Source organism: Mixophyes fleayi, chromosome 2 (genome assembly GCF_038048845.1).
Source record: "Mixophyes fleayi isolate aMixFle1 chromosome 2, aMixFle1.hap1, whole genome shotgun sequence".
In the NCBI taxonomy this organism is placed as follows: domain Eukaryota; kingdom Metazoa; phylum Chordata; class Amphibia; order Anura; family Limnodynastidae; genus Mixophyes; species Mixophyes fleayi.
In genome coordinates this window covers 202,550,316-202,576,478 of record NC_134403.1, presented here as the reverse complement: position 1 = coordinate 202,576,478, position 26,163 = coordinate 202,550,316, and the positions used below count along the sequence as shown (strand labels likewise).

The 26,163-nt window shown below is 36.9% G+C and overlaps 1 protein-coding gene across 4 annotated transcripts in view; it reads right to left on the bottom strand.

Annotated features, from left to right (window-relative positions):
- The window catches only part of RUNX3 (RUNX family transcription factor 3), a 118,597-nt gene that overhangs the window by 16,252 nt on the left and 76,182 nt on the right, over nucleotides 1-26,163 (bottom strand). For all 4 annotated transcript variants that reach the window (XM_075195354.1, XM_075195356.1, XM_075195353.1 and 1 more), the window contains 3 exons: nucleotides 23,906-24,147; nucleotides 19,936-20,092; nucleotides 10,957-11,061 (listed from right to left, as the gene is read on the bottom strand). In XM_075195354.1, coding sequence (XP_075051455.1) covers nucleotides 10,957-11,061; nucleotides 19,936-20,092; nucleotides 23,906-24,147 — 504 coding nt within the window. The remainder of the gene's footprint in view (nucleotides 1-10,956; nucleotides 11,062-19,935; nucleotides 20,093-23,905; nucleotides 24,148-26,163) is intronic.

Sequence of the window (26,163 nt, the reverse complement as noted above, 5' to 3'; positions counted from 1 at the left end):
AAGTTTTAGTAAACCTACCTGAAGTACAAAAATTGATGGGAGCAGGCTTTTTTTTAGCACCTAAAATAAAAACAGGGGTAGTTTTTATGGACTGAGCAAACTTCATGGTACATGCATGTGCTGATTTCCTATTGTTTTTTAATGGGAGTTCATATTTTGTTGTACAGTTTTAGATCATTTTTCTGCTAAATATGTTTGGGGCAGTCCTGTGGAACTATTAGGATGGGAAGTGTGACCTGAAGACAGGATCTGCTTGTATGGCTGTTTGATTAAGTCCCACTACTTTATGTGACATCACATGTTGGAGGACATTACTGAAAAACGAAATATAAAAAACTGTGCAAAGAGGAGCTTTCAATAAATAATGCAAAAAAATATCTCCACAGTTATAAAACAGTTAAAAAGTGCCCTGCAAACATGCATATTGTATTTATTCTGAAATAGTTTTGACCTGTTGTAGGAAAACTGTAAATTACTTTTAGTTGAAATCTATATTTACCTATTTAAAAAAAGTTTTGCTTGCCAATCTCTGCCTCGGGAAGCCTTATCCCCTCATACTGTAAGCATGACATGACATTTCTTACAGACTCCAAAGAGCAGGTCCACTTATGTTCACTTAGAGAGGCATGCCAGACGCGTAAGTTTAGCACCTCCCCTTAGAGATGTGTCAGATTTTGACTTGCCCGTATCTTTAAGATAATACTTGCCCACTCTCCTGGAATATTCTGGAGACTCCTGAATTCTGGCTAGGTCTCCCAGACTCCCGGGAGAACAGGCTTCTTTTTAGAGGTTTATCTTTCTGCTTTCCATAGGCCTGGTGAAAGTTTCCAAGCTGGTGATGATAGCATCACATTTTTGTGGCAGACATATCAATATTCTAAGATTTAAAGTTGCACATATCTTAAGATACAAGCAACTAGAAATGCAGCAGCAGAAACCTAATTGTATGGGTCCATTTTTGTATATGTACAAAAGTTGCAGTTGTTCATTTAACACTAAATCAGGCACATAATGTTTACTATGGCCTTATTCCTTATTCCCTATTAAAGGGATAGAAGACAAAAAAAATGTCCACACGTGGGAAGAGCTGTTTGTTCAGCCCAATCACTGACCAGCCTGATCTAAGGACACTCATAAAGGGTCAAAATGCACCAAATCTGAGCGTTCAGTGATACGTTTGAAGAACCAAATCTGTAAATGAATGAAGCACTTCCTGTTTCTAAGTCAGAAAATGATATCAAACAGAAGCCAAAAAGGATCATTGATTATCCATTCATCATTACCATCATCATCATCATCATCATCATTTATTTATATAGCGCCAACATATTCCGTAGCGCTTTACAATTGGGGACAAACACAGTAAACTAATAAACAAATAAATCTACAGTCAATTAGCCTACCGCATCCAGTGCACATAAGTATCTACAGATTGCAACTATACACATGTAAAGAAAACGCAGTAGGATGAACTGTATATTATGTTTAGATAACACAACTAAGCCTAACATCTTAAGTCATTTCGCCTTTAAATTTGATCCTTAAAATACTTATTTATACTTCTGTGATATATACACAAGACTGTTGACATAATTTTTATATGAATTTCTCTTCTCTGATTTTTCTAAGGGTCTTTGTGAACAGCACTGCCTGCGGAGAGCTTGATATTCCCACCTCTGAAGTGGGAAGACATATGCCAGAAGGATGAAATGAGTTGGTCACACTAAATTCTTTTGCTCGTGAGGACAATACAGTGGGAATTAATCTTTCAGTCTTTTCCTCAAGCAATGATGCAATCATGCAAACTCTGAGTTTCCCCACTGGAAGGAAAAGTTGTGTTTCAACCAGTTTTTTGCAAAAATATTTAGTATCTGCAGTATCAGATGCTATTGAAATCGTATTATTTTATTGCTAATCTCTGCAGTCTGCCATTACCTGCTGTACATCTGTATAGCAGTCATAACTGTTGGTTAGTGAAAACATGACAGCCACCAAGAACCGACCTTTAGTAAATGTTGCCCTTATCATTAGATAGTAACTATCCAACATGTTATATATGTGATCAATTTTATATATTCTCCCATGCGGAGAAAAGTTTCATTCCGCTTGTGGTTTCCTTTAAAGTTTCTATATAAGGATGCAGTGATCATAGCAGTCAATCTCTTCTCTCCAATCTCGTAAATAATTTGAGAAATTTTACTGAGTAAATCTAAGATGCCAAAAGTAGGTGTTTTAAATAGGACCTTTCATAAATATGCATTGAACCAGAGGAAAAAAAGGACTTGAAACAAGGCTATGTGGTTTATCATGCAGAATATTAGTCAGAGGTTGCAGATAAAATTTTCTGACATTAAGAAAAAAAAAAAGAAATAAACCAACAAGTGGTAAAATATTATGCACGTCCATAAGTAGCTGCTTTGGAGAACTCCCCATCCCTCTGCCTCATCTGAATCTGACACTTAAAATGAAAAAAAATTGTTGCAAGTCTGTGATTGTTACAAAAGTTCAAATTTACATTAATATTAAAAACACCCAAATGAATGTAAATCACTGTAGTATAAATAATCCCCAAGTCAATGCAGATTAATAAGAGTTCCTCTAAATTAAATTCAAATTCATTTTAATTATTCATAGTTTGTGTAACTCTGGTTATAACTATACTTGTGTTTTTGTAAATCCAAAAGTTAATACCTACTTTCATTTTTGAAATGACTTTAAAATAATGAAAGTATTAAATGAAAAATGAAATGACTCATTATTCAAATCTACATTAGACTTGGTATTGGCTTTTATCCCACCCCTTGATGACCTAGGAAGGCAAGAGATCTGCGGGTCTCCTCTTTTCAAGTTACCTTAATCTGGAGCTTTTATCATAAGTAATCATGGAGAAGAATGCTGAGCATCTGAGAATCAGCACTGAAGGACTTAAAAGCTGTGGGATACATTTTCAAAGGTGGTTGAGGACATGTAAAACTAGGCACTTTATTGGACAGGTGCAGTCATCCTATCAGTTGCCACATTCAGTACATGCCTACCTCAAAGCAGGTTTGTGTGTTTTAGCCTGTGGCTCTGAATCCTTCAACATGCCATCTATCGTTTAGAAGGGATTAGTAGAAAACAACAAGGTTGTACTAAAATGGACAACCGCTTTAATTTCCATTTCAACCTTTTAGCAAGCTTCAACATCTAATTTGTAAAGCTGTTCAGATAGACTGCTTATGTCAAATAGAGATCAACATTTAACAGGAAATTCATATTTTTTCTCTCTTCCTGTTTGCTCAAGTATGTCAACACTTCACATTAAAATGTACAAACTTATTTTCATGTTTTTTTCCTATCAATGTCACGATAATAATATTTCTCCAGTGTGTTTTAGAAAGTATATTTTCCTTTATTTAAAAAAGGCTGAATTCTTTACACAAAAATATAAATAATAAAATTAAAGTTGTAAAATATTTTTAAGAATCACTAAGCCTAAGGAAAATATGTGTGTTGCTTTATATAAAATAATTGCTAGCAATTTTCTCAGGTAAAGCTTTTGAGTTTATAAGCTTCTGAGAATTAGAAATATCTGTCACAATAACTAATTTGTAACTTTTCTGTGTACAAAACAAAAAGTTAAATGTACATTAAAGGGTATTTATAATCCATGAAAAAATATGTTTAGTGGGTTTTAAATATTATAACAATAATAATTTAAAGTTAATATTTGTCTCTGTTTTCCTAATTTGAAATGACTGTGTTAAAGACTCACTTTATGGCTGCCTACGCCATTCCTCCCAACTGTCCCGATTTTTGCAGGACAGTCCAGATTTGAAGGGAATGTCCCACTGTCTGAACATTTGTCCCAACTCCCGGAAATTGGTATGTATGGCAATTCAAGGGTTGTTTTGTAGGCGGTTGAGAGTGGCCTAGAACTTCTTAGAAGCGCTAGACATGTCTGTGCAGCGTGGCCATGCCCATTGTAACGTGGGCATACTCCTAAAGTGATGTATCATGTCCACTTTTTGGAGGGGGCTTGTCTTTGTCCCAATTAAGGATTTAAATTTGTTGGGAGGTATGGCCTATAATATAGACAGAACTATCAGTAAAACAGTGATATAAAAGGGCTATCGCAAGAGCTGCACCTGATCTGCAGAGGTCCCGAGTGCTGGGTATGAACCACCAGCAAAGTCTTACTATAGGGAAATAGAGGGTTTAGGTCACACTACTGCTAAAGTAGAAACTCCCTTTAAGCACCTATTCAGTGTGGTATAGGATAAAGGGACAGGGTATTGAGATTGAGGAAGGAGAAACAGTAAAAGTCAACCAGAGCGCCAGCATACAAACATAAAAATTGAGACTTATATCTACACAAAATAGCTATGTATTGTATGCATTTAAAGGAAATGTTAATAGCAATTATACAGTTTTGATATAACTTGTTTGAAGTACTGCAGGTTTGTGTCTATCTTACAGGAAGGTGTGATGACTTAAGTGTGAATGTAACAAAAGGTGAGAAAAACACTCTGAAATATAAAGTAATCTCTTCTCCAGAGAGATCAAGCCATCCATCTGTATTTCGGTCAATTATAATTTAATACACTGAGGATACGTTTCAAACCGTGAGAGATGCAGCAAGGATGTTACATGTTTAAGTAATTATAGAAAACCAAAGTGTCTGCGTTGACATTATCCAGGGTTATCAAATATCTGACATTATTCATGAAAAAGTGTGGCTCATGTTGGAGCATACTACTGGCAGCATAATATGACCCCCTCCCTTTGTATCACCAGCTCTTAATCTCTCTCCTTCTGTGGTACTTCTATGTTACCTCTTCTATCTGCTGCTGAATGAATGGTGTAATGACACATTTACCTAGCAATCTATGTCAGTACCAATGTGGTACAGGTAGGTGGCGTAACAGGATCTGAGAAACAGCAAAAAAGCAGAAGGCATAGGACCTATTGTAGCTATTGTTAAAATTGTGACACTTTTCCAGTTAGGCCACATTAAAACAAAAATGGAAAAGCATAATCACTTCAAATTATGGCCTATTGGCCACTATATAATATGTGTTGCCTCTCCCCAACTGAGCATTCTGATACTACCTATGCATATGGGAGTACTATACTTTTATATACAGGGTATAATGCTGTAATCAATGCTTCAAATATAATGTTAATGCCTTTTTTCTATTTTACTGATTTTGGAGACACTGGGGTCATTTTCAATGCTCAGCCTTTGTTATGCAGCAGTGCGCTGGATGGTCTGCCCAGATGTCTACCCAGAAATAAGTGGGCCTATGGGGTATGCAGAGGAAGAACCTTCTTCATGGAAGATCAGTACTATAAACTTCACATAAAACTCCAACCTCCTATTACTTTAGTTTCATCCTTGTCAATAAAATACTTTTTTTAGTTTATCTCCTAAAACATTGCTCAGTTCCTCCTAATTTATGGCCTAAACTAATCATGATGGGCTATCGTCTGTGTCTTTGTTATATGTAGCAAATTTATAACATTTCTGAGAATGCATTTGGAAATGTGGTTATCCGCCAAAGTACAGCAAGGAGGGTCCAACTTAAAGAATATGCCAGGACCCGAAGAATGCCAGCTCTGAGCTTGTAGTCCTTTAACGAAGTTGAAATAGCTGTGCAATCATCCGCACAGCAAACACTGCCCCTAGAAATGAGCCCTCTACACTCGTTTATTACATAATAATAAGCTCTATCCACAAAAGGAAATCAAATTTCTGCATTGCTCTGTAAAACAAGGTTTGCATACTGTGTGTTTTAATAGGAAGGCTTTTATTGCGCCCAACTCCTATACTTAGCATGTGTAAATATCTGCTCCTCGCAAAGCTCTGCCATCTTGCTCCCTAAACCCATGCACATCAGTGGAAATTTAGACACACTTGTGTACATTGAGGTACACAACAAGTCCTAACCTGCTTCTGCACTGCTTGACAGATGTTGCACTTTAAATTATCTCTACTTTGCCTACAGGTCCACTGCGTCTGTACAAATGCCTTGCAAACTTAGTTCAAAGTCTGAATATTATCCAATCAATCCAACTAACATAGCAACATAGTTGATGAGGTTTAAAAAAGACACCAGTCAATCAAGTTCAACCTATTTTGGATCTCCTGCGATCCCTCTTCAATTGGGAAAAATACCTCCTGACCTAATATTACAGACTTATTTCTCCCTAGATCCACTACTATCCTTCATTTTAATTGATGTTTGTAACCAGGTGCAGGCTGGGCTGGTGGGCAGGGGGTCATCTGCCCCCCCCCCTCCCTGGCCTGTTCCATAGTGGCCTACCTTGGGCTGGGTCAATGGACCACCTGCATTTTACTTCCTTTAAAATAGGCTGCTGAGTCGAGTCTTGTGCCCCAGGCTGAAATTTGCCAGCCCTCCCCTGGTCGTAACCCTAAATACCCATTTCCGCTAAAACCCTTAATGTATTTGTACATAGTAATCATATCCCCTCTTGACGTCTCTTTCTAAAGTAAATATGCCTAAACTTTCTAACCGTCTCCATAACCTTTATCAATTTTGTCGCCCTTCTCTGAACCGTTTCTAATTCCAAAATGTCTTCTTTATAGAGTGGTGCTCAAAACTGTACTCTGTATTCATGATGGGGTCTTACCAATTATTTCTATAGTGGCAAAATCACACTGTCTTCCCTTGCATTTATGCCCATTTTTATGCATGCCACTTCTTTATTGGCCCTTGCAGCAGCTACTTGACATTGAGCACTATTGCAAAGATAAACTTTGTTTACACCACAGCTACGACCTGATATACTTTCCTCAAAGTCTACAAAGGTGTACCTAAATAAATAAAGCTATATTTCACAATTTGATAAAGTAGATAAGAGAGATTCACAAGTTTTATTATGATATGAAATGCCAACAAGGGCTAGCCATTCCATAATTTCATGTGTTTGACTCATATCCAGTGGTCGAAGTGGATATTTAGAAATGGTGGTATGGAAATTTAGTGGTAACGGTAGGAAAAAAAATTGTGAATGTAGTAAGCGAATGGAATATTTACAATGACGACAGTAGGAGAAGTGGTGGTATGACATACTACCGTATACACCCCTACTTCTACCACTGCTCATATCTACAAAACCACCACCATAGCTTAAGTGAAATATATCACATTTTTTGGTGGGTTAGTTTTTCTTTCTTGCAAATCTATAAAGTAACTGAAAGTCCATACAATAAATTTGATATTACGGCTTCCCAATACAAAAGTGTTTGGAATGGAAATACGGACTAGTGACAAGTGCAGAAGAAAATAGTTGTATTAGCGCAAGTCAGTTTATATAGCAAGCAATGTTTTACCTGGGTATTTGAACACCTATATACAGGAACAATGTATTTTGAATGTTTTAAAGTACTAAATTAAATAAAAAAGCTGGTGTGGAATGTGAAATTATTCTGCAAATTTTTAGCAAATTTGTAACCTTCGAACGAATTTCAGATTTAGCCAAACTGATTCGCCAATCCATACTACCATCTAAAGTCAAAATTTTATGACATCTTGCAGAATGCTTGAATGATATTGCCAACTCATTTCCACCCTTAGTTAATCACTATTTATTTCCTTTTCTTAACCCATAATCTTGAAATTCGAGCTTCAAATATTTATTTATCCTACTTTTACTTAAGTAGGTTCCCAAGCACACATCTGGATAAGACTTGCCAAACATATAGGACCTGATTCATCAAGGCACATGTCTATCGATTTTGTACGTAGTGTGCGGAAAATGACTCTCTCTGCGCAAGCCCAGAACAGGGACATACGCCAGTGAACGCAGCAATGTTCACTGCATCTACATACTTAAAGTATGCTTACTACAGTCTATGATTTCTGGGAGTGAACGGGGCGGGGGAGGGGCTTTCGTCTGTAGTCAGTAAGGACATGCCAAACTCAAGCACACTCAGCCAGGTCCAAATCAAGCTTTTGGCATCTCAAATTTATTTGTTATTTGTTTTTCTGCTGTATCTTTTGTTCCAGCTACAGGGCTAGTCCAAGTCCTGAAGACTAGTGATGACAGTCTCATATGCATGCTACAACATGTTTGCAATCAGGAGTAACTAAAAAAAATTATTTTATGTTCAGCATACATTAAGATAATCCTAATAAATCACAATATATATATATATATATATATATATATATATATATATATATATGTAAAAATATATGTATATGTATGTATATATCAGTTTTTCCTTTTAACTGTTTTGTCATTAATGCTTGGAATATTACCAGGTAACATTAATTCAGTAGTTTTTTCTTTCTCTGTGCGGTTCTTTTGCGAATGTATACTCTACAGAGGCATTGGATGTATTCTGCTGTGTAGTAGAGCAGGGCAGACCTACACCTATTTCATCAGCGCACATATCTTCAGATCCGTGCACAGAATCGTGTTTGTTTGTAGACAAACGCACGTTGCACTCGGATGAATCAGGCCCATAGAGCTCCAACAACTTTACAACTGAAAAGCAGGCTTACTGAGAACACAGGACTATTCGGTAACAATTACACCAGTGGTTCCCAAATTTTTGCAGTTCGCGGCACCCTTAGAATCGCCATAATTTTTTCAAGGCACCCCTCCAAAATAATTACCGAGCAGTCCCCTTTTATAAGTAGTTGGGTCAAAAAAACGTATTAAGTATTTAGGTCAGGACAGAAATACTTATTTAGTTGTATGCAAAAATATTACAAATAAATCCAAGGGATAAGAATATTTTTATATATTTTTTTCAATTATATTTCTGTCAAAGAATAATTTACACCTAACTCACACTGAGCCCTTCATCCACACACTGTGCCCTCCTTCATCTCCACCCCTCACTCTGTGCCCTCCTTCATCTCCACCCCTCACTCTGTGCCCTCCTTCATCTCCACCTCTCACACTGTCCCCGCCATCATCTCCAGTCATCACACTCTGTACCCGCCATCATCTCAAGTCATCACATTCTGCCCCTGCCATCTTCTGTCATCACACTCTGCCCCTGTCATCTACTGTCATCACACTCTGCCCCTGTCATCTACTGTCATCACACTCTGCCCCTGCCATCTTCTGTCATCACACTCTGCCCCTTCCATCTTCTGTCATCACACTCTGCCCCTGTCATCTTCTGTCATCACACTCTGCCCCTGTCATCTTCTGTCATCACACTCTGCCCCTGTCATCTTCTGTCATCACACTCTGAGCCTGCCATCTTCTGTCATCACACTCTGCCCCTGCCATCTACTGTCATCACACTCTGCCCCTGCCATCTTCTGTCATCACACTCTGCCCCTGTCATCTTCTGTCATCACACTCTGCCCCTGTCATCTTCTGTCATCACACTCTGAGCCTGCCATCTTCTGTCATCACACTCTGCCCCTGTCATCTACTGTCATCACACTCTGCCCCTGTCATCTACTGTCATCACACTCTGCCCCTGCCATCTTCTGTCATCACACTCTGCCCCTGTCATCTTCTGTCATCACACTCTGCCCCTGTCATCTTCTGTCATCACACTCTGCCCCTGTCATCTTCTGTCATCACACTCTGAGCCTGCCATCTTCTGTCATCACACTCTGCCCCTGCCATCTACTGTCATCACACTCTGCCCCTGCCATCTTCTGTCATCACACTCTGCCCCCCCCCTGTGGCCCGCGGCCAGGTAGCAAAAAAAAATAATAAAAAAAAATACTTACCAATCTGGAGGCACCCGGGACCCAGCATCCTCCTCTCTCCTGCTTGTCACAGACTGTCGGGTCGTGATGACGTCATCACGCCCGACGTTCAATGAGAAGTGAGGAGGGAGGATGCTGGGTCCCGGGTGCCTCCAGATTGGTAAGTATTTTTATTTTATTTTATTTTTTCGCTACCTGGCCGCGGCACCTCTGTCACAGCGCCGCGGCACCCCTGGGAGCCGCGGCGCACAGTTTGGGAACCGCTGAATTACACCATTTATTCTTTGAAAATAATGTAATAAGTTTTAAAATATATTATCTCTGTGATTTCCAAAACTTAGATCTTGTTAACACATGCTGTAATATTAGGGGTATTGTGAGAAAGTTCATTGCTCATTTCTATTTTTGATATGTTTTTAAAACAAGTATGTATTATGCATGAATGTTTCAAAATATTGTTTCACATTAAAGAAATGTGTATTTTTGGTTTAATTGTCTTCTTCAATAACCTCAATTTCTTTGTCTTGGCTCCAGTGGTTGACTGTAATCAAGGTAGTTGAGGTGTAGTTGAGGTTTAGTGCAAGGCTCATACTGATACCTACGCCTTCATGGAGGAATCTAGTCATTACTTACAATGCTTTATGAACATTGTCATCCCACCCTGAATGTGATCTAGTAAACTAAAGTGCTAGAGTAACTGCTGTCTGCCCACCCAGGCAATGTGTGACCTATGTGACAGTGGATGACAATGCAGATAGGACAGTACATGTGCATTCAATACGTAGGCATTAGGCTACAAAGTAGTGTATAGTACACAGTAAGCTTCTTAATAATTGAAAAAATCCTTTACAATAAGTGATCCACTAACTAACTGTACTTGCAAGAGTATAATATAAGTGGTTTGCTGGTAAATAGTTTCACTGTCTTCTTCTATTTCTAGTGGAACACAAACTTATGACTTAAGTCAGTAAATTATATAAGTAACTTTTGATAATATGCACACAACTATTCCATTTATCCCATAATTTAAGAATACAAATTGAATCAATGGTAAAATACCATAAAGGACAGGTAAACTTCAACATTTTCAGATATGAATCATGGAGGTTAAATACATTGCTCAGTGTTGCCCTGACATTCTACACATTCTATAATTTCTCTAGCACAGTTTAGAAAACGAAAGGCCTCATAGGTGACTATGAGTTACAGCACCTTTCTATAGAGTATAAGTTTTTATAAATGTCCTTGAACATGTTTCAGAACTTACTTCTCGGTTCTCGTGGCCCATCTACAGTCACTTTGATGGCTCTGTGGTATGTGGCGACTTGTGTAGGACTTGTGAAAACTGTGATTGTCAGGGTGAAACTCTTTCCTGAGAAGGAAAAACAAATGTAATGTTCATTCCTAATAAACTACTGAAAAGAAAAAAATAAATAAATAAATATATATATATATATATATATATATATATATAATGAAAACAGTGATAGAAGACAACGGCGCTTAGTGCATTAACACAGTCACGTGAATATATTGTGCTTATATATAAAAAGATTCACATACAGTAGGCTGCTTCACTTTTATACGTCAATTGCAGATGTGGCACCTAGATAAATACAAAAAAAGGGCGCTCCTTTTTTTGTATTTATATATATATATATATATATATATATATATATATATGTTAAAAGACTATTTCTAAACCTCAGAGCATTGAATATAATGTAGTCTGTAACAAATGACAATAAATAAAGGACATTTGTACCTAAGTGCTTTCTTTTGCCTTCAGAGAAAACAGAAAACAGTTCCTATGAAGGAAAAACACAATTTCTAATATAAGTATGTTGCGACTAACATGCTCAGTTTTTACTAGCAAGTGGTTCCTCTGACGTGGCAAGGTGGCACTATTCTAGAGATGACAAGGTTTTCACCTCATTTTCTGAGCCCCCTTAGAGAGTGTTAATCTCCTACTGCAGTCTCTACTAGCAGCCAGTGACTAATAGCACTGCTAGTGCAATCACAGTCATGCACTGTGCTGTTAGTACAATGACTGCGGGGAGAAAGCACAGCTGGTTGGTGTCATACTGCTCTTCCTCCTGCATTCAGTGAGCACTGAGACTGATGACAAGCAGGAGGAGGGTTTCCAGGGGACGCTGCACATGGCTCCTTGAGCCTCATAATAAGATAGATCACCCACCCCTCTACAGTTTGCTTTTCTTCATATTTCTTTGGTGGGAGAAGAGAGGGATCCTTTATACTTGCTAACATTTAAAATTTCTAGGTACACCTTACTGATGGGCAGGTGAATTTATAAGTATTGTGTGTGAGACACTGTATGTTAATATAGAAAACTACATATATACAACAGGACATGACCGGTGATTTTGGTCACAATACAATTCACTTCTATTGTTTTTTAAGGAACTAAGATTGCAGGATAAGGATTGACACTTACTACTACATGCATCAACTAAAACTAAGGAAGTACTACTGAGTAATTGATGAATATTTAAATCCAGGGATATTATCAAAATCTGTATCAGTCCCTGGAAATTAGAGACTTTCGACAAGTATGGTCAAAGGTCCTTACCCTTAAGAGAATTGTTTCAGTCAAATGTAGCCACATCAGGTCTACTGCAAGTTACTCTCAATTATTCCCCATTGTATGAACCTGTATATTGCATACATATGGTATGAAGTTCATTTTGGGATGGAGCCCCACAGTGTTACCTGAGTTATAGGAAACACTGTTGAATGGAAAAGGAAGAAGATGAGTCTTGGCTACCAATCAGCTTTAAAGATTGCAATGCCTTGCCTAGGTAGTAATGGCCCTACCCCAGTCAATGTGGAAAATTGCTGTGTGAGGAACCCAGTTGGTAAACTCCCGCATGGACTTCATCTTTGTCTGCCAGTTGGGGAAACCATGCCTGACACAATGGTAGCACTTGTTTCACAGAGAAGTTTGATTGATCCACTAAGAGCCACCATTACTTACTGGCTGAGATATAGACTGCTCAAAGTATTATAGTCGGTGTTATGAACAGGTCTAGGAGATGAGGTTTACATACCACTGGGAATACCAGTACTACATTTACTTGTATATTAGTAGGACCCGTTACATAAGCTTAAGTTTTCTTTTTCTTGTGTGAAAACTATTACCGTAGATGACAATAAGCAATAAACAGTAGTTGCCTTGTGCTATACAATGGTTATAAGTGGTGGAAATGTTGGTCAGTATTTCACAAATGTATTCTTCCATTCCTAGAACTATGTGTGATATCACTTCCTGCAGATGCCAGAGAGATTTTGACAAATGGAAAAAGAGACTTGCTCTAGAAATAAAAGTTGCTGTTAAATTTAGTGAACAGGGTCTCCTCAAAATGACCTTTAGAAGTAGTCTGCAGACACTAAAATTGTCAAAAACTATTTAAATGTCATATGTAATAGTTATATACAAAAATGTCCAGTGCTGAGAGAACCTGTGCTATGTAATAGTCTCTCTCACTTGCCATATAGCAATCCCCAACATGTTATAAATGTGACTCACTATTGTCTAAGTCAGGATTTGCGGAGCTACAAGTCCCAACTTGTCCTGCCATACAGGGACTGACCGGGAATGCTGAGACTTGTAGTTCCTTGGCATCTGGAGAGTCACAAATTAGCTACTTCTTGTCTAAATAAAGTTCAATATGTTAGGTGGCATGATATTTATATTTATTGGTTTCGATTACTATATAGCAAAACAATAAGCATGTGTACGCCGCAGAACTATTGAAAAACAATAATAAAGAGAAGAAAAATCCTTGTCCCAATAATTGCAATTTTGGTGGGCATGACGATATTTGCGGACTGTGAAGGGGCAGGGTTTAGAGCAAAGTGGGCGGTGCTTAACTAGAAAGTGGAGGTGGTTTAAGAGATAAGGCAGGGCTTGGGGAAATTGAGACTATGGTTTGTATGGATCGCATGGTCTTTTTTGTCACGATTTTGCCTATATAATGTTGGTATAGTTTGAAGCACATTCTTAAACATATATCAAATGTTCCCTTAAACAGAGTATACTATATACTTCAATGAGCATTCTCGTAAAAATCCATTGTATTTTACTGAGTTTTTATACTTTTAAATGCTGCAGACAAAGTTGAAATTGATGCAAAGCGAAGCAAAAGTTTATCAGAAAAGTTTGTGTCCTTTCTCTTGTATCATTTTTAGAATATCATCTTCAGAGCATATTTATCAAGCCTTGAGAATCTTTCTTAAATGCTTTAAAATAACACTATAAAATAGTATTCGGCCTCCAATACCACCTCGACGCTTATGACACCCAAATCTACATCTCTTCCCTTGACCTCTCTCCTTCTGTACTATCTTGTCTAACCAACTGTCTTTCTGCTATCTCCACATGGATGTCCCAATGCTACCTAAAGCTCAACATGTCCAAAACAGAGCCTATTATCTTCCGTCCTACCAGAGTCACCACCTGACCTCAAATCTCCCTCACTGATAACACGACAATTTCCTCAGTCTCCCAAACCCGCTGCCTTGGTGTCACACTTGACTCCATTCTCTGCTTTATTCATCACATCCAAACTCTCTCCCAGTCCAGTCGACTCCACCTTAATAACATGGCCAGAATATGCCCTTTTCTTACTCAACATGCCACCAAAACTCTTATCCATTCTCTCATCATATCCCGTCTTGACTATTGCAATCATAGATACTGCTGCAAGGTTGATCTTCCTATCTCACCGCTCCACTGTTACACCACTTTGCCAATCACTACACTGACCTCCGACCTCCAGAATCAAATTCAAATTACTTACTGTTACCTACAAAGACCTCAACAACATTACCCCTGCAGTCATATCAAATATCATATCAAAATACTCCCCCTTCCGCCCTCTTAGATCTACGTCTGACCTTCGCCTTGTCTCGTCTCTGGTACCCACCTCCCACTCCAGCTTACAAGATTTCTCCTGTGCTGCTCCCCACTTATGGAAATCCGTACCACGCTAAATCAAACTTTCCAACGGCCTTCAAATTTTTAAATGCTCTTTGAAAACCCATCTCTTTTTTAGAGGTTACCTTATCACCGATAACACTATTCACACTAATGTACTCTCACAATTTGCTCCCCTTGTTTCAGCTGTATCATCTTCCACTTAGAATGTAAGCTCTCAAATGAGCAGGGTCCTTCATACAATTTATTTTCATGTCTGCGTTTACTTTGTCTACCTTGTATGTCCCTGTTTTATGTATGTACCGTTTTCCCTACTGTACGGCGCTGCGGAGCACTGTGGCGTATTACAAATCTACCATAATAATAATTATAATAATAATAAAACTTGCATTTTTTTTTTCAAAGAAAAACCCCAACTTAAGAACACTTTTACTCAACAAACAACCAAGTACAGATACTATTAAATGTGTAGCTTGTATCTCTTTTATAGCATAGCAACATTTTTGCTATGAAGATACAGATTGCCCAGGCTTCACATTGAAAACTGCTCTCATCTGAGCTTTATAATAGGCTGATTTATTCTTTGAATAAATTATTTTTTCAATGTTTAAAGATTTTTAAATGTTTATTTCTTAATATTTGATCTATTTTGTACTGTTTATTTATTAATTTAGATTTATAAGAGGAACTGAAAGCCCAAATCTGGGTTTTCATTTCCACTACTTGTCTTATGCATGAACATATTCACAGAGGCTTGCCCCGAGAAGTGGTAAGTTAATTACTTCTCCGGAGCAGCTGGGTATCGCAATTTTTTTTAGCATCCTTATCACTGCATTTTGATATATAGCGGCCTGAGAGTAAAGAGAAACAGGTAAGGAAACCTGCCATTATCCAAATAAGATTTTGGCTGGATTTTAAACCTACCCTCAGCCTAAGTACACTATGGACCTCTTTTAGAGTCGGACACAAAGTCCGTTTAAGAAGTGTAGGAGTGGGAGTGTGCCGCAGCTTGGTAGGGTATTACGAGTGGCATGCAAATCCAGTTGCGCCCCTCTCTTAATACCCTATTGAGCTGCGAGCCGTTTCTGCAGCTAGCTAACGCTTGCGCCACCTGATTCCTGCTGCACAGTTGTAGCCCTGTTTTGACGTGTGTTGCGTCTGCGCCTCACTGCAACTAGGATGTATTTACATGCTCACGCCTTCACAATTCCGCGTTCCTCCCATTTTCGCGTAATGAGTCGCAAGCTGTCGCAAGTGTTAATAGAGTCCAAGATGCAGGCGGATTTGGTGCTTTCTGCACATGCGTGGTAGTGTTTTTTTGTTGTATGCGCCTAAAACGAACTTTGCATCCGACTCTAAATGAGTTCCTATCTGCTTAGTAAGGCATTTATAAAATATAAATAACTGCTGGCACACTTACATCTGTTACCCATCAACGTACTTGGCAGAGTACCACCACACCACCCCATACAACTCTATTTGTGCAGCCGCTGCTATGTCCGGTTGGCAACAACGTGCCCTGAGAAGTCTCGTGAAGCTCAGCGGGAAAGATTCATGATTTACTTTTAAAATAATTTTATTTATGAAAATCTAATAATCACTAAGTTTATATTGAACACCTCCACATATTGTTCAGTAGTTTCCCAGTAGGAGTGGTGGATTCTACGATGTTAATTGTGTGCAAAAGTTTTGGAATCGACTTGAGGCTATAAAGAATCCTTATTTTGGAGATTTGAAATTACAGCACTACACAAAAGATGAATCAGTTCAAAGACCAGACTTGGAATTATAAAGCATTCCGGTTTGGAAATTTGTTTTGGAAGCATGAAAAACCCTTAACAGGATAATTAAGTACAGAAATAAAAGCTTAATTCATAAAAGGAGATATTTTCCATTTGCCAATGTGCAGTCAGTTAAGTGCAGAATTTGAAAGCAAAAAAACAAATAAAAGGCAATATGCATTTTATAGAATAGAAACAAGAAGACGGAAATGTTAAAGAAATATCAATTGTTGTTTATTTGAAATATCAAATAAACAACAATTATGTGCTGTAAAGGCCCCATACATGCCTATTTAATGAATGCATGAATATATATAAATTTAAACTAATAAGTAGCAAAAAAAAAAAAGATCTATTTAATGGCATATTTATCACTGACAATGTGACATCATTTAGCTGGCAAAACAAATATGGGTCTCAGTCATTAAGGAAAGTAAGGCAAAAAAAGAGTGCATGTTCTTCAGGATAAACCATGTTACAATGCAAGGGGTGCAAATTAGTTTATTATTTTGTACTTAAATTAAATACAGGCTGTTTTTTCATCTAACACACAAATACTTAACAGTCTTTTTTTTACACTGAGATTTAAATTTGCACAGGACATGTCCTATCCCAACTGTAAATCTGTCCCCACATTTTAAAATTACCCCCCCCCCTCAAATGCAACATGGTTTTGCCCAGGTGCAGAGTTACTCCTTTTATATGTTTTGCTCTCCTTAATGACTCGGGCCTATATATATTTCACTGTCTTGTTCATAGCCAAAGACTATTTTGAAAGGGTAATATAAGGACCCACAACTAATGTGCCCCTGGAGTGGACATGATCACCTAACATGTCCCTCCTTCAACCACCTCCCTCTCCCTTCATTGTAGCTGCGTATTTCGTGTGCATCAGTATTTGATTAGGATCAGCTATCATCCAGAGGGGAAGGTCAGGAGTAGTAGTGATGTAGGGTAGGTCAGTGGCCCTCAGTCAGTGGGGCCCACCAGGGTTTCCCGGTTATTACATTGGGCTAATCTCACACTGCATATCAGTAAATATGTATAACTTACTATGTAAAAGATATTTTCAATGGCTGGCAATCTTAGGTGCACAGGAAATTTAAGGAGACCTTAAACAAAATTGTTCTTTTTAGTTGGTTAGTGTTCAAAAATAGGGACTTTTACAGATAAATGAAAAATGTTAAAGGTATAAATATTTAAAATCTTGAACAGTCTTTGAAAATTAGGGATAGTTGGTAACTATGGATATCTACAAATTGTTAGACTGCATTCCATACTTTCTGCCCACTGTCTATGAGGTGTTAGTTCCACTTACCACACTTGTGGTAAGTGTGAACTCCCCAATGTCTGTGTCCTATGCTGGTTATGTATTGTTATAGGATTACAGCCCTATTGTAATCTCCTTACTGTAGAATTGACAGACTAAGGTATTTCAACCAACAACAAACACCAATAATGTTTAAGAAAAGTATATGATATATAGTAAGAGGAGGTTAAACATTTCTTGCTGGGGCAGAGTGCATACAGACTGCAGAGTTGGAACGACATTATTCCATAACTGCACAAGATTTAAAAACTGAACGACCAATCAGATCAAACAGTGATCTGTGCTTTGGAACAATGATTGGCCATTTGTCCAGGGTACACACTACTGTGATATCGGGCCAATCAGTCATTTATCGTCTGATTGGCCCGATAACTGGCTGAAAACAGAACAGTGTAATTTGTACCCAGCCTTAAACACTTGTTTTTAATGTTTCTATTTCTTTGAGCGGTCAGAAATGAAGAGGGGCAGAGCTATGAAGAGCCCCTCCTTTTACAAACTAGAGTTATGAAAGAAAGGAGAGGGTGGATTGAAGTTGTCGGCAGCAGAGCCAGATTAAAAGGGGGGCACCGGGGGCACGTGTATCACAGAGATCTGCACTGTATGCTGGATGTGATTATCACAAGGATAACTGCAGAGTGCCAGTTCTCTTCTTCTAAATGGATGTATTTTTTACAATCGGTCAATTGCTTCCAAATAATGTTATGTGTCATCATACTGACAGCAAGATTTGTGAGTCCAGACTCCCCAGTTTGAAAGTTAACTTAAGGATTTGTCATTTCACTGTTATAAATTCGATCACAATTATTAGTATCCCATTGTTCCCATGGATTACTTTACTACGAATGAAGGCTGAAAAAACATAAAGTAGCTATTTTCTAAACTTATTTTTATACTTTACAGCAGATTTTGCTAACAAGAAAAACTTTGCAAGGAATATAGTTTTACCCAAGTGAACACTGATATAAATAAGAATTATAAGCTGTGTTAAATGTTGTGTGTAATGTTATTAATTTCAGTGTAATGTACAGTATATACTTTCATTTCTATATTGAGTGTAAATGCATTAATATATTTCTAAAGAAATGTGTACAAAATCCCTACCAATTTTTGAGTGTTTATTCTTTGGACCTTTGGGCTTTTTTTTAAGTACATGCACTGCAAGATGATGTGGAGCGGTAACATTTTTGCAGATGCCCCCCCCCCCCCAGCCCTGCCAGTCTCTGGTAAAATGTGTCTTATTTTGAATAATATAATTGTAAAGCGCCACAGAATTTGCTGGCGCTATATAAATAAATGTTGATGATGATGATGATGGATTGGATAGAAACTGCGTCCAACTCTACATGAGGCCCTTAGTGTCCAGCAGCTGGCAAAATATTGTGCCGGTATCTACTACTTTAATTAATATCATGCACTCTATCATCATCATCATCATCAACATTTATTTATATAGTGCCAGCAGATTCCGTAGCTGTTTACATAGCAGATGTGAATGCAATATAATATATTGGATCTGAATATTGATAAAAAATCCAGTCAGTCTTCATGGTTACCAAATAAAAGTGAAATAATCATCACAAGTTATTTCCTAACAAGTTTTGTTATACATTTATCTGTTAAGCGTGAGTGTGGTTGGTGTATGTAATGGTGGTGTACGCAATGCAATATTATTTCTAGCAATAGATTTCCTATAAACTATCCACAACGTAAGGGGACATAAATACAACTTATGAATAATCGTGATTGCTAAATATAAGATTCTCACTAACATGTATCAATGTATATGTAAAATCTGTTTGGCACAGGGCTATGTGCAGCAGACTATATATAGAGAGGTTAAGAAATGCAAATTAGTTTTCAATGGTTTCCAGGCCAAAATACGTAGTATCTGTAGTTAAAAGAAGACAATTAAAAATACTTGCACCCAAAATATCAACTTCATTCACGTCATTAGCCAACTTATTAGACCTACTTTGACACAATGGTGATATATCAAGCAGTGGAGGGTTCCTGAATGAAGAATACACATGCAAAGAGCCTAGCTACTGAGGCTGCGTAAAATAGTCATGGTTTGGTTCTTTCAGAAATAAAACAAGGACAATAGTTACATACATTTACACTTAAGGGACCAGAGGTCACTTATCATTGGAAATATTCAAGTTGAAAAATATAACCCACCTCTGCCACTTCTCCCAACAAAGCGGAGATCATTGAATCGAGCCACTTGATTTTTCATGACAGCAGAAGCATTCCGCAACTCGGCTGAATAGTTCTCATCATTTCCAGCCATGACTGTTACTACTGTCCCATCAGGGACATCGCCCAGAGCCAGAACCTGTAGATAGGAAAATATGTTTAACCATATTAAGAGAAAATAAAAAAAGCAGTAAATTACTGTTCTTTTAAATACAGATTCTACAACCCGTACCCATGTACTGTAGTACTAATACACATTTATCGTGAAGAACTATGTGAGCCATGAGTAAGTGTTCTGTATATAGTTAGCTAGGATTGGCCTATGATTGAAGGTGTTATCATTAGTCATTTAGGTAGAGTAGCATGAATGTTTAATTTACGTATTTCTTGTAAATTGCTGTAAAACATTCTTTTTCACACAAAATAGATTTGAAAATGAAACTACTCTCAATGTATTTCTTGCAGGTTAAATATGTTCTCAATAAATGTAATAGGGTCAATACAAATGACTAATCTGTAGCAATAGCTGATCATCTTTGCTTGACGTGTATTGCGTAAGTGCAATGGAAGAGAGTGGGAATATACTTTAGCATAGATCATACTAGACTTTGACATTGAAAACAGGTATAGGTATGTGTTTATCCAAAAGGCTTGGGACTTGGGGGTAAATGTATCAAGCTGAGAGTTTTCCGCTGGGTTTGAAAAGTGGAGATGTTGCCTATAGCAACCAATCAGATTCTAGCTATCATTTTGTAGAATGTACTAAATAAATGATAGCTGGAATCTGATTGGTTTTGCAAACCCGCCGAAAAACTCTCAGCTTGATCCATTTACCCCTTGGTGATTCTTGCCTAAGGTTTTTGGTCGGCTTGTTTTTTGCTATGTGAAGAAACATTTCTAAAATCTACTGAAGCACAAATAAAACTGGAGGAGATGCTCTTTGATCATGTCTGTGTATATGACATTGTCGGAGTGCAACAGCAATTTTCTGGGTTAAGGATTTCCATATAAAAGATTGCATACAATAACATATTCATCAACATCACCAACATTTATTTATATAGCACCAGCAAATTCCATAGTGCTTTACAATTGGGAACAAACAGTAATAAAACTATACTGGATAATTCATACATACAGATATTGCACTGTGATACATCAGTGTTGGGACCTTTCGAAAATGACACTTAGTTTCATGCAAAGGGTTTATGAGAACATAGAGAGATATACGTCACACAAAAAAAACAAAACTACATTTAATGGCAGTCTTATAATCCAAAAAAAATAGATCACTTAAACGCAGATGAATTGTTTAGAATTAGTTGTATTTGTGCAATTGTTGCGAGAACATTATACAATGTGAAAAGCACACTAAGATTGTGGTCTAAAAACTATTTCACGTACTCTTCTTTTCACATTTAAAGCAACATTTTAGTCCAAATAACATGACTACAATATACACGCTTTGTAATTTGGAACCCTATTTCTCTACTATTTTATACATGCGTCCAATTGTTTGTATATGTCCTCACTTTGTTCAGATTTTCTTCATGTCTACTCAAAAAGAATACATCTCATTTTCTTTTTTCTGACAGTTTTGTTCTTACTCTCTATATCACATGAACTATACATATGTGCATTTGTTAAATAAATAGACTTTCCCCATTCTATTTTTTCTTATTGCTTCATTTTTTGGTATCTCTTTGTAAATGTACTTTGTAGCAATTCATTTGTTTGTTTCTGTCCATGTCTCTGTAATTGTCCTGAATTCATTTAAATTAACCCTTTCGCAATTTACTGATATTTATATCTTTCTCTTGTTCTATATCTTGTATTTCTCCTATTTAGCACACATTAAAGAAGTATAAAATATACACATTTGCACACTCATCTATTGCAATAATAAAGACAATCAGATACTGTATACAGTTTCCCTTAATATTACACGTACATATAGTACATTGATATTCTTTTCAGTCAGTCAATCTGACGTTTTTATATTTATTAAAATAAGAATCAATATTTTCTAGTCTATTTTGAATTAATTATACTCTATTTATTGTGTTTCTACAGCATCACATGAGTGATTTGATAAAGAATATAATCATTGCTAGAATAAACACTGAACAGTATATTTGGAGTGTATCAGTAATTCTTATAATGATCCCTTTTAATAGTACTTAATAATGCAATCTGTGTGATGATTTCTGTAATCATTAATAAATTTACACTAGTACATAATAAGTACAGCATCTGTCAAGTGTTACAAATACCAAAATGTTATATAGAAACTAGATTTCCCTTTACTGTTAATCTTTGTCTCTCTCTAATCATCTGAGATGTTAATTGAGTTGATTTTGCAATATTATTTAAACCTCTGATAAACTAAAATGTTTGACATTTTAATTGTTTCATTAGGAATGTTAATATATTAGAAAATATAAGTTTTGTATTTTCTCATGTTGCACATTTTCCACTGAGAATATTATCCACTATTTGCACACTTTCCATTTTATAACTTAATAGTCACTCCATTGACAAGTATGGTGAAAATTGAATTAGATAGTTGTTGGTGGAGTCCAACTTTACAGTTCAATTTTATTTAATTGAGTAGAAGCTTTATAAAAAATATTCCTAAGTACTTTGCAAATGCCTGACCTCAAACTTGCTCATTTATCACTACCTATGTTTGGTTACTGTATTTTTTACCCAACAAAGTATCTCCTTAGATGTGTGTTATTTCTGTTCTAGTACTTCTGACCACAGATATATCATGTTTTAGAACGCACCAAATACCAGCCCACTGATTTCCCATAATCAGATACAACATCTCACATTAAACCTTGCTTTATGTACTCTGTATTTCAGATATGTTACAATTTTAAAGTCAGATTCTCCTGTTAGCAAACACTGCTTGTTTTCCTTCAATGTTTCTAAAAGAAATATTTCTTAAACATATTTGTATGTAGTTAATATATTATTGCAATCTTTCTGTAATACTGTGTGTCAGCTGTCCAAATTATATGTTTTAAAAGTTCTACACACCAACAAGTAATTTATTTGCATTTAAAATGCCAAAATAAAACCAATAACAATTAAGCAGTAGAATATTAGAATTAAACATACATTAATATTTGGGATGAAATTGTTTCTCATTTAAATAGTCTAAAATAAATGTGGGATAAGAGACCTGTAGGTAGAACTAGAAGTATTGAAACAACAACTACTTTATAGAGGTAAAAAAAAAACTTTTTGCAGAATGTATGGTTAAAGTAAGTTCTTTTTTCTGATTATTACACTTGATAATCTTCAAAAGGAAAGAAGGAGTGACAATGAGGTTAAGTTACCAGTCTCTGAAGTGGTGTACCGATTATACCAAACCATACTGTGTAACCATGCCTTATGCATACGTTTAGTTAAGCACTATTTACAATATAGCCCAGAAAGACAAATATTGCAATTTCATCTTACAGCAGCCTTTTCTGCTTTTTTACTTGTAGACTTTCTACTGCTTCTAAAACAGTATTTTGTGTTTAGCAAAGTACATTTTAACATGATACAAAGTATAACATCAACTGGTGTTGTACAGTACAAATAGTATCTAGAAAAGTAATCAAATGTGCACAACTGTGATGCTACAAGTGTGCGGAAGACATTGCAATAAATCCACAGGATATATTGTATCTAGAATGGTATTACACTATGTTTTATTCACATTGCAGAATTGTGAGTGTGTAAAGTGTAATATATGTCTTTCTTCACTATGGGCACACACTGCTTATTACAATTTACAGTACTTTGTACCCTATAGTAACGAGGTCATTACAAATACTGACATATATACTTGTCAATAGATAATTATATAGTTATTACAGTGACTGTAACTACACATTTGTATATGACTCCTTAAACAGTGTAACTATCAATCCTTTACTTAATCTCTCACATTTACCTTGAATGCTACTGGTAGGGTCTTGTTGCATCTCCAATGTGAAGGTAAGACGGAGCATAAGAAGTTGGGACTGTCAGTCCGGACTAGTTCTCCTGCGTGATCTGCTAGGACATCCACCACTGTTCGTATCTCCGTCCTTGTCCTCCCTGCTCCAGAGGACCTGATGGCTCCGTTGCTGTCTCCCATTTTTCCGCAGGAGAAGGAAGTGGATGGAGGAGTAAAGCGCCGGCTGGTGCTGGGGTCTACGGGAATACGCATTACAACAATAGGGGTTAAAATGTGCCAGCCACTGGGTCCGTACTACAGGTCTAGTGTCTCTCAAACTCTGACCAGCAGCTCACAAGACTGTGCACTAACTTTTCTTCTAAAACTGGTTATCGTTAATCTTTTCTGAAAAAAAAGAAAAAAAAATGTCAAGTGAGAGATCAGAAGCTCAGGAAGTGACTGTCTGATCTCAAAACTGCAGGGGTGGTGGAGAGGGGGGAGCATGTGAAGAAACTCTGAACCCAACCTTGTCCTCTCAAGTTTCTGCACCCTCCTATAGAACCAAAAACCACAAAGAAAATGTTTAAAAGAAAAAAAAAAAGTGTAGCTATAGTACAGATCCAAGTAGCACGAAATATAAATGTCACTTCACAAGCAGTAAGTTGTGGTGGTTGCAGCCTGTTCTTAGGCAGTGGTCCCTTGTGAGCTAACAGAACAGGCACCCAGCCAGATCTAGGGTTGTTCAATGGGTGCTGTCGCACAGTCTACATAGAACAGAAGCTTTCTTTATATCACAGTCCAGAAACTCTATGAATTGTGAAAAAGTACATGAAAAAAACAGAAGTTAGCACACATCTGTCTTCTTCTTCCTGATGGTCACGGAAGACGCAAAGTCAGCTTAAAAAGAGGTGGGGGTAGTGCTGGGGGTATTTATGTTAAAGGTTTCTCCTATAACATTACTTTCAGAGCTGGGTAGTTATGGAACAATCGATGAGATATGTGATACGCTACGTCCTTTCTTGTGGATAGATGCCCTGCAGCCAATGTAGATTAACACAGAAAAAGAAAATTTCTTTTCACTTCATGCCAAATCTCTGGACATAGTGAACTGTCTAAAGACTCCTATCATTTGATATTCTTCTGCATGCAATGAAATAGATGGAAAAGTCCCAGCAGTTTCCTCTCGACTCATATGCCAAAGAAAAGTGCAAGAGTCGGACGCTGTCATGTAGTATTTACACCAGAGCTGTCACAGGGAGTGGGAGGAGAGAGTAAGTGTGACTGGCAAATGAACTAATGACCAGACAACTCCCCCTGTAAACTCAGAGCGGTGCAGCTGTAGATGTGACTACAGCCTTAAACCCATGTACAACTTGTCTACCACCAGGAAAGTCATAAACACAGCAATCCCTGCTATCCCTGTTTTTTAAGGGACCTCACTGATCGCACTATGCCTCAGGCACTGACCATACATCATCATGATTATCACTGGGTACTAAATAAAATTTCCATTAGTGCTCATTTTGCCAGTGAACACATGCCCTAGACTTCACATAAGCATTACAGAAAACGGGATACAGATGTAACAGTACTTAGATGATGCAAAACGATTGGGATTGTAACACTAAATAAGGTAATACTTTGGCTGGTATTATTATCATATAGGTATTTTTCCTGCTTTATGTCTGCGTGTTTGTGTGTAAAATATAAATACCAATTTACCTGGGATCATTTTTACATTCTATCCTATGGATGTTCAGTACCCAGCTAAAAGCTGAAGAAATATGCCATATTCATTGTGCAGAAAGTATTCTTTGGAGTTATCAATCTCTGCAAACAGCAGACAGAATCACTGTCCTTCAACAGATTTTAATGCAAAGGTAATTTATTTATAATATATAAGTACAAATGAATCCTATGATATTCCAAAATTAAAAAATGCATTCTTTCAGTTATTTCCTATTTTTGTAATTACTGTACCTATGTATTGTAGTAACTATATATTTGGGAATGTATGAATTATTACTTGAAAGAAGAAAATTTAATCGGTCTGGTACTGTAATTATATAAGCACTTCATATTATTTTACCATCTCATATCTATGTATACACCTAATTACACAATATTTTATTATTATGTTAAAGAAACACTGATTATTTTGATGACATTTTTAGTATTAACAGATTTCATTTTAAAATCATATGTATTTTATGAATGCTTTCTTAAATATCCATGTACATTGTAAGAAGACTCTGAAGAGAAATACTCTCAGA